Genomic DNA, 14,799 nt, shown 5'->3' on the forward strand with positions numbered 1-14,799 from the left:
ATGTTTAAGATGGTGGATGGGGTGCCAAACAAGCAGGCTGCTTCGTCCTGGATGGTGTCAAACTTCTTGAGTGTTATTGGAAATGCACTCATCCAGGCAACTGAGGAGTATTTTAACATAATCCTGACTTAGAAACATAGAAACTTGGAGCAGGAGTAGGCCATTTGGCCCTTCGAGCCTGCTCCTCCATTCATTATGATCATAGCTGATCATCCAACTCAATAGCCTGCTCCCACTTTCTCCCCATACCCTTTGATCCCTTTCGCCCCAATATCTAACTCCTTCTTGAAAGCATACTACTTTCTGTGGTAACAAATTCCACAGGCTCGCCACTCTCTGGGTGAAGAAATTTCTCCTCATCTCAGTCCTAAATGGCTTACCCCATATCTTCAGACTGTGACCCCTGGTTCTGGACTCCCCCACCATCGGAAACATCCTTCCTGCATCTACCCTGTCTAGACCTGTTAGGATTTTATAGGTTTCTATGAGATCCCCCCTCATTCTTATGAACTTCAGCGAACATAACCCTAATTGACTCAATCTCTCCTCGTTTGTCAGTCCCGCCATCCCAGGAATCAGTCGGGTAAACCTTCGCTGCACTCCCTCTATAGCAAGTATATCCTTCCTCAGATAAGGAGACCAAAACTGTACACAATATTCCAGGTGTGGTCTCACCAAGGCCCTGTAAAATTGCAGCAAGACATCCGTGTTCCTGTACTTGATTTCTCTGGTTATGAAGGCCAACATACCATTTGCCTTCTTTACTGCCTGCTGCACCTGCATGCTTACCTTCAGCGACTGGTGTACAAGGACACCAAGGTCTCATTGCACGTTCTCCACTCTCAATTTATAGCTGTTCAGATAATAATCTGCCTTCCTGTTTTTGCTACCAAAGTGGATAACCTCACATTCTTCCCTGGGCTAGAGGTACATTTATGGACTCACTGGAGTAAGAGTAAAAGCTTGAAGCTTATGGACTCCTCAGTTACTTCAGTACTGTTGTTGCAGAGGAAAATTAACCTTGTGAAAAGAAATTCCAAACTGTTGCAGCTGCTAATTTTATTTGTTTACACGTTTTCTTCCATGTGGGAATGCAAAGAATTTCACAAAGATCTCAATACTAAGTCAAGGTACTAAAAGGTGATCAAAATATTCAGAAACCTAATTACAATTGAACTTATGTCTTCAGTAATCTTCGATTTGTTCAGCGTAGAGATTGCAGTCACTAATTCTGTGGTTTATACATTCCAGAAAAGTTGCTGTCAGAGATCATGGCTGGGAAACTTCGGATGATAACAGTGGTGGCAGGTTGTCAAGTGCACCAATCTCTGAAACAAATAATGTTCAGTTGTGTCAAGTTTGGAACACGGAACAAAATTTTTTCAGCATAACATGACAACACAATGCAACCAAAGCTGTCTTTTTTTGTGGTTTCCACTTTATGTGCTAATTGTAAAACAAGTGGTCATACTCTTCTGGGCACTTCATATCTCCATTCACATTTTAAATAGCAGCCAAAAACACCACCCAACCAAAACAATCTTCAAAAATGTTTGAACCTCTCTTCCCTATATGACATTCATACACCGTGCACCATCCTAAGGTGGTGTGAGATTATCCCCAAAATCCAGGAGGAGAATGCAGATTTCTTTCATGAGAAAAAGTGGAAATGAGGAAAAGAAATGTGATTAATTGTAGCATCATCATACTTTAGCCAATTCAGCTCCTAATTTCACTGAGATTAGATTCTCACTTACTATATCCATTACAAATCACTTATCCCATATCCAAACCATGTTTTAATCTCAGCAATATGTATTTAATTACAATCATTTTTGTCTACAATCCATGTATTAACCTCAGCTAATTCATGTTCAGTCACTAATCTTCACTAACTCAGGTCACCACTCACCTAGCCCATTTCTAATCTGTTACTAATTTTTCCACAATGTCAATTCAGGTATGAGTCTTACTTCACCCATCTTGTATCCAGGTGTTCAATCCATCTCAACTGCCTGTTGTATATTTAGTAATAAATCAAACCATCAACCTTTCCGACATTGATATTTATATTGGATAGGATACAAACACCCAATGCAATAATGTAATAAATCAAACCATCAACCTTTCCGACATTGATATTTATATTGGATAGGATACAAACACCCAATGCAATCAACTCTAATAGATATTTAATTACCTACTGTCTAATCTAACACCATTTTTTATATACACAATTTATCCATTCACCAGTCTCGCCTATCTCGCCTCAACTGTTCCACACTCATTGCTTTCAATGGAACATCAGCTGGATACCCAATCCAACACAATTGGTGACCAATCTATTTTAATTCAACTCAATGCCATTTTGCCAATTTTGTATCCAATTGTCAATCACATTCACAACTCAATGCCAATCTTCCATTCTGATTCTTCTAGTTTAGAATGTCACTCTCATCTACCCGACCTCCATGTTGATAGCAGTGTCATCCAGATCATATCTATTCATTAACTTCAGCAAACCCTATCAAGTTACAATTTACCTAGCTTTTGAATTCATGATAATCTAATAATCAGTGAATCACAAGCTCAAAACGAATCCAACATATATCTCAATGATGAGTTAGACAGAAAGCACAGTGGTGTGTTTGAATGTTGGGCATGCCTGCAGCTAAGACTACACCAATCATATATATTGCACAGATTAAAAAGTCTAAAAACACAAAAAAATGCAGTTTGCAGCTGTGGCAATTGTAGAAATTGTTTTTGGAACAAAAATTAGTTTAAGCAATTGCATCGCCTTTGGTAATTTCTACAATTGCCCGTCTGCAAACTGCATTTCTTTTTGCCAAGAAACCAATATTTGAGCTTTTTGAAGTTGTTGGTCAGTTTTTGTGTTTTTCTGCAAGGTGAGTGAACTTAGTGACTAGATTTCATTGGATACAAACTGGGTAAAATAATTCACTGAATACATGAGATTTCTGAATTGAAGCATGGCATTGAGATGTACGTTGGATCAGTTTTGATTTTGGGATTGACATCAAGTTGTTAATATCAAACGGCGCATAATTGAGGTGGATGACAGTTGGATACAAGATTGGCAATTGAGTTGAATTAAATAGATTTGTGACCAACTGGGTTGGAAATTAATGAATTACAGTAAAAAGGCCTGGCTGTCAATAGGCCAAATGGTCTAGTCTGTTAACCTTATCCAACAAATGTATACAATTTTACTCATTTTATTTCCAATCTAGTCAATCCTACTGTCTTGTGGTTCTAATATCACTCACTTTCCAAGTAGCTACAAGTTTCACACTGAAACAATTTATTTATGATTCTAACAACGTGCAGTATTCAGCACCAATGAATCATTAGTATCACTTTACACCTAGCTAATTCCAACCAAGTTATATTGAATCTAAAATCTCACCTACTTATATCCATAATCCAAACTCCTTACCAATCATAGTTTGATTAATTTAGTTCCTATGCAGCCATGTTTTGATTGGGAGCCTCTTACCCGACCTTAACCAATTCAGTGATCAATTTAGCATATTTTGGTGCTCAGTCACAAATCGTGCCTTTACTTTATCTGTAATCACCCTACTTTTGTAATATCTAACAAAATTTCAATGCAACTACCACCTAAACATTCTTAATTTACCTAGCTCAAATAATTGATGGAATTGCCAAACTTGCCTATCTTCTATGGGGTCCAAATGCTTCCTGAATCCCCGGTCAGTTTTTTTCCTCAATTTCTGCTACATGCGTACACATGTATTCATTGAATAATATTAAATTACAAGCTGGGAAATTACAAGAGCCCAAAAAAAGCCTATGAACAGTTAATTGGTACATATTAAACATGATTAACTGGAAACTGTTTTAAATAGTCTGTATACTAATAATAATCTGTAAATATCCACCAGGTTAAAAAAAGAAAAACAATAAATAAGGAACAGCATGGCTTGCTGGTGTATCATATGTTAGTAATAGGATACTATTCATAGTAATAGAACAGGAGGAGGAGGCCATTCAGCCCTGAGTTTGTACCGCCATTCAATGGCTCCATATTCTCTTGTACCATTTGGGATAGCAAATGTGTTTTCAATATCAAATATTCCTACCTTTTAGGTGCAAGTATATAAGAAATTCAATGGCTATTTGAGCAACACTTTCGTCATCAAGAGTTCGTAGCAAGTTACCTAGAAAGTGCACATTAAGGTTCACATTTAGTCTAGAAATGTTTTCTTTTTCATTTTTTTGTATAGTAAATGCATGGAATATAAATTGTGAAAATTTATCGTAACAGATGCTCCTAAGTTACATTGATGAATCAGATGCAGTGTAGACAAACCCCACACACTCCACATAGTATTTTAAAAAGGACAACATTGATGTGTAATCAATTTTTCACTCCAATCCTCAATTAACAAACTGTATCCAATCTAAAACATCCTACATGCAGCTCTTTTCAATGATGAGGGAACAAATCATTCTGTTTGTTTTGATTGAGAAATCATCCAATAAAAACATTGTTATGGAAGTGTCAATGACAATTTATTTGCTCCTTCCTTTGCATTCATATGGAATGCAAAACTGGTAATTTGAGTCAGTTCTGTTTTGCTCAATAATGCAGGAAGGAATAAATGCTTTTTAAAAAGTGGAATAACTTCTATTACCATGTTTAATTTCATCTTCAAACTGCAGTTCACGTTTGCCAGCAGGGGCCTTCTTTTTGTTTAAGATTGGGCGATTCTCCACAGCATCTATGAGGAGGACAGTTACCAAATGCAACATTGAGAATTTCTATTCATCTGCAACACAAACTTGTCAACAAAATTGCAGAAATCTAAACATTTATGGCTATTGAATTTTCCTAGAGAATTAGTGTTTTAATTCTAGATTGAGTAAGCCTAACCAAATGTAGTTAATATGGTTAAAATGGTTTAATATCCACCTAGCATGCATACTTTGTATTTTAAGATACTAGAACATGCGAGGAATTCTTTGTCCAATTTTTTTCTGCTCTTATCTTCTGAAGACAGTGAATCATGCTGGAATTGTATTTCTTCAAGCATTTGGAAGCCTTGTCCAGATGCCCATTTTAAATGGCTGAACATAGATAATGCATTTTGGTAGGTTGTTCAATTATCGAGGCCAAAGAGGCAAGCTCAGATATCGGCCTATATACAGTTTCCAGCAGGAGTCTGGATAGCAACATGTAGCAAGAATCTTAGCTGCTTTGTACATTCTCTAATCCAGCTGTAATGAGCTAACTTTTGGGTTAATTCTATGACCATACAAACAGTACACATTTTGGGAAGAGAGAGATCTGCAGGTTCTGTGACAGTTTGACAATATGCATGTCAACTAGTTTGAAAAGAGACTGCAAAAAAAAAAGCAAATCAAAACATATGATCAACTCACAACATATGATCACAATGATGTACTGAAAAGAATTTGTAAACTGCAATGAAATATTTTGTTATTTAATTATTCAAATCTTCCACCCATCAGACCTAATATTTAGTTCTGTCCTCCCCTCACCTGGATACTTCTTTAAAACCCATTACATCTAACTTTTTCCCAATCTGAAAGGTCATTGACCTAAATAATTAACTATTTTATCTCAACATATGCTGTCTGACTTTTAGAATCTTCTGTTTATCTTTTATGTTCAGCATCTGCAATCTTTTGTTTTTGTATTGAGGGAAGTGTTTTGTTGTCCCTGGTTTTTTCAGAAAGCCATTAATGATTCCAACAGTATAACCACCATTGCATTCTTATTAGAATCATAAATCTAGCTGCCTAAACAGCTGAATTGGCAGATACACTGTCATCAATTTTATCAGGTAGCACTTGCTTGGCAATAACCTGCTCACTGACCCTCAGTTTGGGTTCTGACAGGGCCACTCAGCTCCTGACCTCATTACAGCCATGGGTCAAACATGGACCAAACAGCTGATCTCCAAAGGTGAGGTGAGAGTGACTGTATCAAGGCAGCATTTGACCAAGTATGGCATCAAGGAGCCCCAGCAAAAATGGAGTCAATAGGAATCAGGGAAACTCTCTGCTGGTTGGAGCCATACCTAGCACAAAGGAAGTTGGTTGTTGTTGTTGAAGGTCAATCATCTCAGTTCCAGGACATCACTGCAGAAATTCCTCAGGGTAGTTTCCTAGACCCAACCATCTAAAGCTGCTTCATCAATGACCTTCCTTCCATCATATGGTCAGAAGTGGGGATGTTCACTAATGATTGCACAATGTTCAGCACCATTCATGACTCCTCAGAAACTGAAGCAATCCATGTCCAAATGCAGCAAGACCTGGACAATAACCAGGCTTGGGCTGACAAGTGTGACACGCCACACAAGTGTCAGACAAAGACCATCTCCAACAAGAGAGAATCTTATCATCAGCCCTTGACATTCAATGGCATTACCATTACTGAATCCCCAACTATCAACATCCTGGAGGTTACCGTTGACCAGAAACAAATGGACTAGCCATAAAAATACTGTGGCTACAAGAGTAGATCAGAGGCTAGGAATCCTGAGGCAAGTAACTCACCTCCTGACTTCCCAAAGCCTGTCCACCATCTACAAGGCACAAGTCAGGAGTGCAATGGAATACTCTCCACCTGTCTGCATGAGTGCAGCTCGAACAGTCAAAAAGTATCCAAGGCAAAGAAACCCACTTGATTGGCACCCCACCCACCAACATTCACTCCCTCCACCACAATGCACAGTGGCAGCAATATGTACCATCTACAAGATGCACTGCTGGAACTCACCAAGGCCCTTTAGACAGCACCTTCCAAACCCATGACCATTACCATCTAGAAGGACACATGGGAACACCACCACCTGCAAGTTCCCCTCTAAGCCACTCACCAACATGATTTGGAAATATATTGCCGCTTCTTCACTGTCGCTGAGTCAAAATCCTGGAAGCCCCTCCCTAACAGCACTGTGGGCGTATCTACACCTCATGGACTACAGCGGTTCAAGAAGGCAGCTCACCACCACCTTCTCAAGGGCAATTAGAGATGAGCAATAAATGTTGGCCTAGCCAGCAATATCCACATGAACAAATAAAAAAGAATGAAATTGAGTTATATAAAGCAGCAAGCTCCCATGTTTGATCTACTGCATAAATGAGATGACGTCAGCCAGGATAGGTATGTGAACATTATTCTTTCTCCGTGACCAAGGTAATTGTAATGATCATTGTCTACTGCATCCTGCTGAAAAGTGCATAAATGTGAATGTTGGGGAGGCATTGGAGGTTGAATTATATTCAAAATAGTCTTTATGAAAGACAGCAATAAAGGGGTAAGAATTGAGATATCTCAGTTTTTTTTCCCCAGGCTGGAGCCCACTAAAAACCTCATGCCACTCATACTATATCTAGCCATACCTAGAGAATTGAGTTTTTTTTTCGATTATACAGTGTCAGGATATGAGCAGGACTTGGAAGGCTGGCATTTGTTGCCCATTCCTAGTTGCCCTGGAGAAGGTGGTGGGCCATTTGCTTGAACCACTGCCACCCAATGAATGTTAAGTAGAGTGTGCAACAGATTGAAACACTGAAGAGAAATTTAATTGACAAGACACATTGCAGTTTAGGATAGGGATGAAGAATTGACATTTCTCAAACAGGTAATACAAATTTGTAACATTTACCATTTGCACAAAGCATACTCACGTGGTCCTAGTAGGTACCCTGCACTGTTTAATGTCCAGCCCCTTTTTTCTTTTGCCTGCTGGAGAAATATCTAAATATTACCTTTGCTGTAGAATGCAATGTACCAGAATAATAAATACCAAATCCACCATTATTTCAAAACAAAAAATCAGGTCTTGCAGGCAAGGAAGTATTGAGTATTCTTGTTAACCTTTTAAAAAGGGTGACTATAATGCAGGCCAAGCACAGAACCAAACTACAATGTTTTCATGATTTGCTATTCATCGCACAATTAAAACTCAGTTTGCTGGACTTCACTGATAACTAATAACAAATGAAAGAAACTGGTGAGCCACATAAAAGGTGAGTTGAGAGTGACTGCTCTTGACATCAAGGCAGCATTTGACCGAATGCGGCATCCAGGAGCCCCGGCAAAACTGGAGTGAATAGGAATTGGGGAGAAAACTTTACGCTGGTTAGAGTCATACCTAGCACAAAGGAAAACGGTTGTGGCTGTTGGAGGTTAATCATCTCCGTTCCAGGATATCACTGCAGGAGTTCCTCAGGGTAGTGTGTGAGACCCAACTATCTTCAGCTGCTTATCAATGACCTTCCCTCCATCATAAGGTTAGAAGTGGGGATGTTCACTGATGATTGCACAATGTTCAGCACCATTTGTGACTCCTTAGAAACTGAAGCAGTCCATGTCCAAATGCAGCAAATCCTGGACAATAACCAGGCTTGGGCTGACAAGTGGTGAGTAACATGTACTCCACACAAGTGCCAGGCAAAGACCATCTCCAACAAGAGAAAATCTTACCATTGCCCCTTGATATTCAATGGCAATACCATTGCTGAATGCCCCACTATCAACATCTTGGGGGTTACAATTGGCCAGAAACTGAACTGGACTAGCTACAAGGCCAGGTCAGAGGCTAGGAATCCTGCGGCGAGTAACTCACTTCCTTACTCCCCAAAACCTGTCCACCATCTACAAGGTACAAGTCTGGAATGTGATGGAATACTCTCCCCTTGCTTGGATGAATGCAGCTCCAGCAGTGCTCAAGAAGCTCGACACCATCCAGGACAAAGTAGCCCACTTGATTGGCACCCCAACCACAAACATTCACTCCCTCCATCACTGATGCACAGTGGCAGCAGTGTGTACCATCTACAAGATGCACTGCAGAAACTCACCAAGGCTCCTTAGACAGCACCTTCCAAAACCATGACCATTATCATCTAGAAGGACAAGAGCAGCAGATACATGGGAACACCACCACCTGAAAGTTCTTCTCCAAGCCACTCACCATCCTGACTTGGAAATATATTGCCTTCCCTTCACTTTTGCTGGGTCAAAATCCTGGAACTCCCTCCCTAACAGCACTGTAGATGTACCTACATGGACTGCAGTGGTTCAAGAAGGCCGCTTACCACCAACTTTTCAAGGGCAATTAGGGATGGGCAATAAATGCTGGCCTAGCTAGCGAAGCCCACATCCCTTGAATGAATATTTAAAAAATGGAAGAAAAATATTTATAACTTGGGGACTGAAACAATTTCCAAATACAATTTTGAATAAAAGAATGGAGTGTTGACAATCATTTGTAAAGATGTGTGTCCAAATAAATAGGCAGAGCAGCAGTCACATGTTTCAGTAATACAATGATATTAGCAAAAAGAAAAGTTCACATTTGAAAAGTTACTGCAGATTAACTATCACCCATAAAACTACCCCAGCAACAGTCCTTACCCTCAGCAGAGAAAATTGACACAGAGCATTAGGTATAGTGGGCACGTTTAAACCTGTGTCTGGTAGAAACTGGGCAGATAGGCAGTTAATATAGCCTGGTGATTTACCCACCTGCTTTGTGCTAATCTTGATTTTAATATGCTCTTCTGAGTAGATGCTAATGGTTTCTGTCTGAAGCTGGTGGGGTGCAATAATGTCATGGGTCACAGTTGCACTGTTAAACTCTAACCTGAGTAAAGAAACCACTGCAACTTTCCTGGCAGATAAAAACAATGAGAAGATGGTCTGGGACCAGAAGAGACCACTAATGATTTTTTAAAAACCTTCCCTTATCATGCCAGGAGGAGCATGAGTGTTTCTCCAGACCTCACATGGAATGTTTAGGCCACCCTGGTCTTCCCTCACATGACCCCCTCTCAAAATCCCCTGCTCATGACTTACTTTCTTTCCGATTATCCTTTTCTTGGTCCAGATGAATATTCTTCTGCTGCCCAAATTTCCACTCATGCACATTGGCCAGTTATCACTGTCACTTTTTTGGGGAAGCCGCTACTACTGTCTATGGAGTTGAAATTGCAGACTCACAACACCATATACATTTAGTGCTCACCCCACCCCTACCCAAGTCCTCTCCTGGTTAAAGTTCCCCCTATATGATGATTGGATACATGCTCTGCCCAAAGGCAGGTCTTGGCTCACTATCTGCTGATTTCTTCAACATGAGCAGTTTCCTTGACAGTTTTTTTATTAGTTACCTTTCACTTTCAAAGGCAAGATGAGAAGGTAAGTTCCAAGTCTACACAGTTGGATTGGGAATGGAACGTTGGCATTATTCTGAACCACACACTAGCCATCTAGCTAACTGAGCTAATCGACCCCGTTCCCATCACCACAAGTGAGATATCAAATGCAAATGTTTCATAGTAACATTTATTCTATAGTATACGCTATATTTATAGTTACAATACTCAAAATCAGAAATAAAATACATCAATGGCATTAAAAAGGATAAATTAACATTTTGAATGGTGACATCTCAACACTAATAAATAAACAGGCTGTTTTCAGCAGAGATTTTAATCAGACACTTCATAATTTTTTGGGTACTAACCTTTCCCTTCTTTGATGTTAAGAAATCTGCCAAGTGTCTGAAACACTCTTTTGGTTTCACCTTGTCATCATTAAATAATCTTCCGTGAGACTATACTGATTGACAGGTTTCTTTGCGTTTTTTAAGACAATCCTCAAATTCTGCAGGGAAGGAAAAGGGCGCTAAATGGACCGCTCTAGGTGTAAAGTAACAGACACAATCGCTGAATTAAACGAGACAATGAAGCACCTGAAGGAGAGAGTAGTAACTTTACAGAGAACTCACCGAGAGGACTAACCCAAAACATTGGGAAACGGCGACACACAAGACTAGAGACAAACCTAGGATACTGGCAAAGCGAGGCATCTAAAAGCGGAGGGGAAGAGAAAAAACAGAATTCCCGAAGGAACATCTCAGAAAGGGAGAAAATCATTTTAAGATAATAAAATACATAGAAAAATGATTTATCTGACTATTGTTATCTTACCCTGTTTTGCTGTTAGTATGTTTTCTTCTAAACTGGATGGTTTGATGTTTTTTTTTAATGACTGAAGCCCAGAGAGTTGCTGAATTAACAAGTTTGCCTCCTGACTGGAGCAATAGCTGCTATAACACAGAACTTGTTGCAGAGAGCGGAGCGGACTGTGTACTTTTATATGGGAAGCAAATCGCATCACCAATCTCCCTCCCGCGTCACGAGCTCTTTTTCTCTGTATGTCACCCCCATTAGAACCAAAATTGCACCAATTAAATGAAATATACTTTGAGGTAATTTGGCTGCAGATGGACACGAAGCAGGTAATTACATTTGACGAGTGCGCTGCCCAAAGCGTAAGTTGCCCGGTGTACACTAGTTTCAATTACCATCTCTCTCTTCAAATCAAACACTTTTGTATCTACAGGTATATATACTTAGAAAATATTTTCTATCCTCTTCAGAACTTTATATATTTGTCGTGCGCGACGGAAATACTTTCTAAATATTACTAAAATGTTAACATCCCTTTTTCAGAATTGGGTATCAAAAATATTTCTTTACTCCTTTTCCACATGGCTTGTGAACCGGTACTAAAGATTTTAAAAATGCGATTTTAATACTTTTAATCTTGGATATAGGTTGGATTTAAAAACACTTTGTTTCCTATCACTAGTAACTCCAGAGCTGACCATAATTTCTACTTCAAGGTTTTGCAGACTTCAGAAGCATCTTTTCACTGGTTCGTGGGATTGGGCATTTTAAAATTATCAAACGCTTTAATGTGGAGCCCGGAATCATAGTTCACGCGAAACATCTATTGAGGTATATCAAACAGTGGCATTTAGATGATCTAATCTTGGGGATTAAAAATTGGCAGGTTTTAAGTAGAAAGGAATGCTGAGGGACATGTGGGACTCCACCTTTAAGGTTCTGGGAAAAAAATGTAATGGTGCAATGGACCCTGATTTCAACATAGCAGGGATGTGTCATTCAGGGAGTCCATGTTGCTGTAACATACACGTTGCAGTCTGTAGCTATGGATAGTGATGGTAGAAGTTCCAATTTTCTTTCTATCACATGTCTGACCAGGAATTTCTCTCGTACTTATTGCCTGCTATTGGAAGGATTTGCAGGTTGATATCAACCTGTTTGGCTGCATTATGAACACACCTTCTGTGGCCAGGAACCCTAGAGCTTCTGACTCAGAAGCAGGGACGTTACCTACTGGGCCACAGGACCTCTACTAGGGACATACATAGTAGTGTGCAATATATGAAGTTTAAAACAGCAGCAGTACAGACTTCTTTGTTATAGTAAGAGCTTGCTTTTTTATTGTCATGCAGTCCTCAGAATGTCTCGAAACACTTCATATTCAGGTAATTGTTTCTTTTGAATTGTACTATGTTGAAGCAAAGTATCAAACAATTTGTGTACAGCAAGGTCCCATAAACAGCAAATGAGAGACATGATTTTGGTCAGTACACTGGGAGAACTCTTCTTCAGGTAGAGCGGGCAAACCATGCACATCGTAACGAAGATTGAATGAGAGGACGGAAGAGAGAATCACAGGGAACCGACAGAGTGAAGTAAAAACAGAAAACACTGGAAATACTCAGCAGGTTAGACAGCATCTGTGGAAAGAAAGAGTTAACGTCCTATGTCGTTGTTGTCTGTGTTTCAGCATTTTCTGTTTTATTTCACATCTCCAGCAACTGTAGTATTTTGCTTTTGAACCGAGAGTGAGCCACACACACGGAACAGGGATAGAGAGAAAAAATATAAATATAGAAAAGAGAAAGAAACGCACAGAAACCCAAAAGGACCGAAGGGAGCGACAAATATGGAGAAGGGGGGAGATGAAAAACAGGGCAACTGATACATTTGAGGAGAAGCCTACAGAAAGTCACGTTTGATGTTCGAGATCACGTAACATCGAAGACTGGGTCGCGCGTTCGGTGGCCAAGTCGCATACGCAATGCTGTACTTCGTTCAAACGGGTTTGGCATTCGGCGCGCGTGGGTCTTGGCGAACTGCCGGACAGGAACCATTAACCGGGTGAAAAATTATGGGCGTGGTGCACAATGTATCGTGGGGCCCGCCATGGCATGCCGTTATTGAAGACGACGACCTAGTGAACGTGACCAGCTTGGACTTTGAAGCACTTGAAAGGGACAAAATGAAGAATAACTTGCGTTTCAAAAGGACCGCCTTGCACATCTTCGTTGAAAATCTTCCGCACGTCATTCTCTTCATCTTTGGAACCTTTCTGTTCGGAGGTAAAGTCATGGTCGTCATGAGGATGGGGAGGATTCTGAGCTTGTAAGGTCTTCTGGTTTAGTCGGAAGCAGGGGCTCGGGTTGATAGAATCAGTGGGCACTGGTGAGGGTATGGGGTTTGTAGTAGAGATTGAACACAACAGCTTCAAGATTTAACTGGAAGAAATTGTGGCTCGTCTTAGACGAAGTCACACAAACAAGTTAACAACATTGTTGTGGAAGGAAAGAGGTAGATCTGAGTATCATTAGCGAACGTTTAGAACTCGATGCCATGTCTTTAGATGATGTCATTGAGGGGTAATCCATAAGGTGGGGCCAAGTTTAGATCTTTGCAGTCTTCATTGGTGTGAGGGCAGAGATTTATTGATGAAGATGCTCTAGCTTTGTTTGGATAGTGTAATAAACTTGGAGTGCAGGTTGGGTTTCTTGTAAAAAAACAGTAAACTTTAATTACATATCCAGATGAGGCTGCATGCTTGTTCCAAGACTAAGGCTTAAAAGCTCCACTCCTAAGATTCCCTGTGCTTAGGGCTGATTTGCCTATACAGCCACATGATCCTCATTTAATTTACAATTACTACATTCCTCCTCCGTTAATTTTGTTTTACCCTCTTATTTACAAAAATATCTTAACCCATATTATGTACTATTATATAGGAACATAGGAACAGTAGAAGGCTATTCAGTCTGTCGAGCCTGCTCTGCCATTCAATATGATCATGGCTGATCGAACACTTCAATGCCTTTTACTCACACTATCTCCATAACCCTTTACGTTTTTGTTAATCAGAAATCTATCAATCGCTACCTTAAACATACTCAATGACTGAGCCTCCACATCCCTCAGAGAATTCTGAAAGCTCACAACCCTCTGAGTAAAGAAATGTTTCCTCATCTTGGTCTTAAGTAGCTTCCCCCTTATTTTGAAATTGTGTCCCCTGGTTCTAGACTCCCCAAACAGGAGAAACATCATACCTGCATCTGCCCTGTCTATTCCTTTAAGTATTTTGTAGGTTTCAATGAGATCACTTCTCAGTCTTCGAAACTCTATAGTATACAGGTCCAGTTTGCCCAGTCTCTCTTCATAAGACAGTCCTGCCATCCCTGGAACAAGTCTGGTGAACGTTAGTTGCGCTATCTCTTATGGCAATGATATCCTTTCTGAGGGAAGGGGACCAAAACTGCACACAGTACTCCAGGTGCTGTCCAATCAAGCTTCTATACGATTAAAGCAAGACTTCACTACTCCTGTGCTCAAATTCTCTTGCAATAAAGGCTAATATTCCATTATCCTTCCTAATAGCTTGCTGCACCTGCATGTTAGTCTTCAGTGACTTGTTGGTCCCTTTGTACATTTACATTTTCTAATCTCTTACCATTTAGGAAATACTCTGCACATCTATTCCTTCTACCGAAGTGGATAAGATCATATTTTTCCAGATTATATTGCACATGCCATGTTCTTGCCCACTCACTGAGTCTGTCCAAATCCTCCTGTAGCCACTTTACATCT

General features: G+C 40.0%; 1 protein-coding gene across 2 annotated transcripts; it reads right to left on the bottom strand.

Annotated features, from left to right (window-relative positions):
• Nucleotides 1–1,044: 1,044 nt before the first annotated feature.
• LOC121283567 (galanin peptides-like) lies at nucleotides 1,045–11,159 on the bottom strand. 2 transcript variants are annotated; one of them, XM_041198313.1, is made up of 6 exons: nucleotides 11,020–11,159; nucleotides 10,818–10,898; nucleotides 7,711–7,768; nucleotides 4,683–4,769; nucleotides 4,128–4,205; nucleotides 1,045–1,328 (listed from the first exon to the last, which is right to left on the bottom strand). In XM_041198313.1, exons 2-6 carry the CDS (start codon nucleotides 10,896–10,898, stop codon nucleotides 1,270–1,272), a joined length of 363 nt encoding a protein of 120 aa, XP_041054247.1. In that variant the 5' UTR covers nucleotides 11,020–11,159; the 3' UTR covers nucleotides 1,045–1,269. The 2 variants fall into 2 exon arrangements, with proteins under 2 accessions (XP_041054247.1, XP_041054248.1); XM_041198314.1 differs by having other exon boundaries at nucleotides 7,711–7,765; nucleotides 11,020–11,153.
• Between the last annotated feature and the right edge of the window lie 3,640 nt (nucleotides 11,160–14,799).

Source organism: Carcharodon carcharias, chromosome 10 (assembly GCF_017639515.1).
Source record: "Carcharodon carcharias isolate sCarCar2 chromosome 10, sCarCar2.pri, whole genome shotgun sequence".
NCBI classification, from domain to species: Eukaryota; Metazoa; Chordata; class Chondrichthyes; order Lamniformes; family Lamnidae; genus Carcharodon; species Carcharodon carcharias.

Bases quoted from the DNA above. Each gene is read 5' to 3' on its own strand.
- LOC121283567 (XM_041198313.1), bottom strand. From the start codon at position 10,898: ATGCCTCGCTTTGCCAGTATCCTAGGTTTGTCTCTAGTCTTGTGTGTC. The intron at 4,206-4,682 runs GTAATAGAAGTT...TGCACTTTCTAG, and splicing joins TGAAGATGAAATTAAACATG to GTAACTTGCTACGAACTCTT. The intron at 1,329-4,127 runs GTAGGAATATTT...TATTTGTTTCAG, and splicing joins TATATACTTGCACCTAAAAG to AGATTGGTGCACTTGACAAC.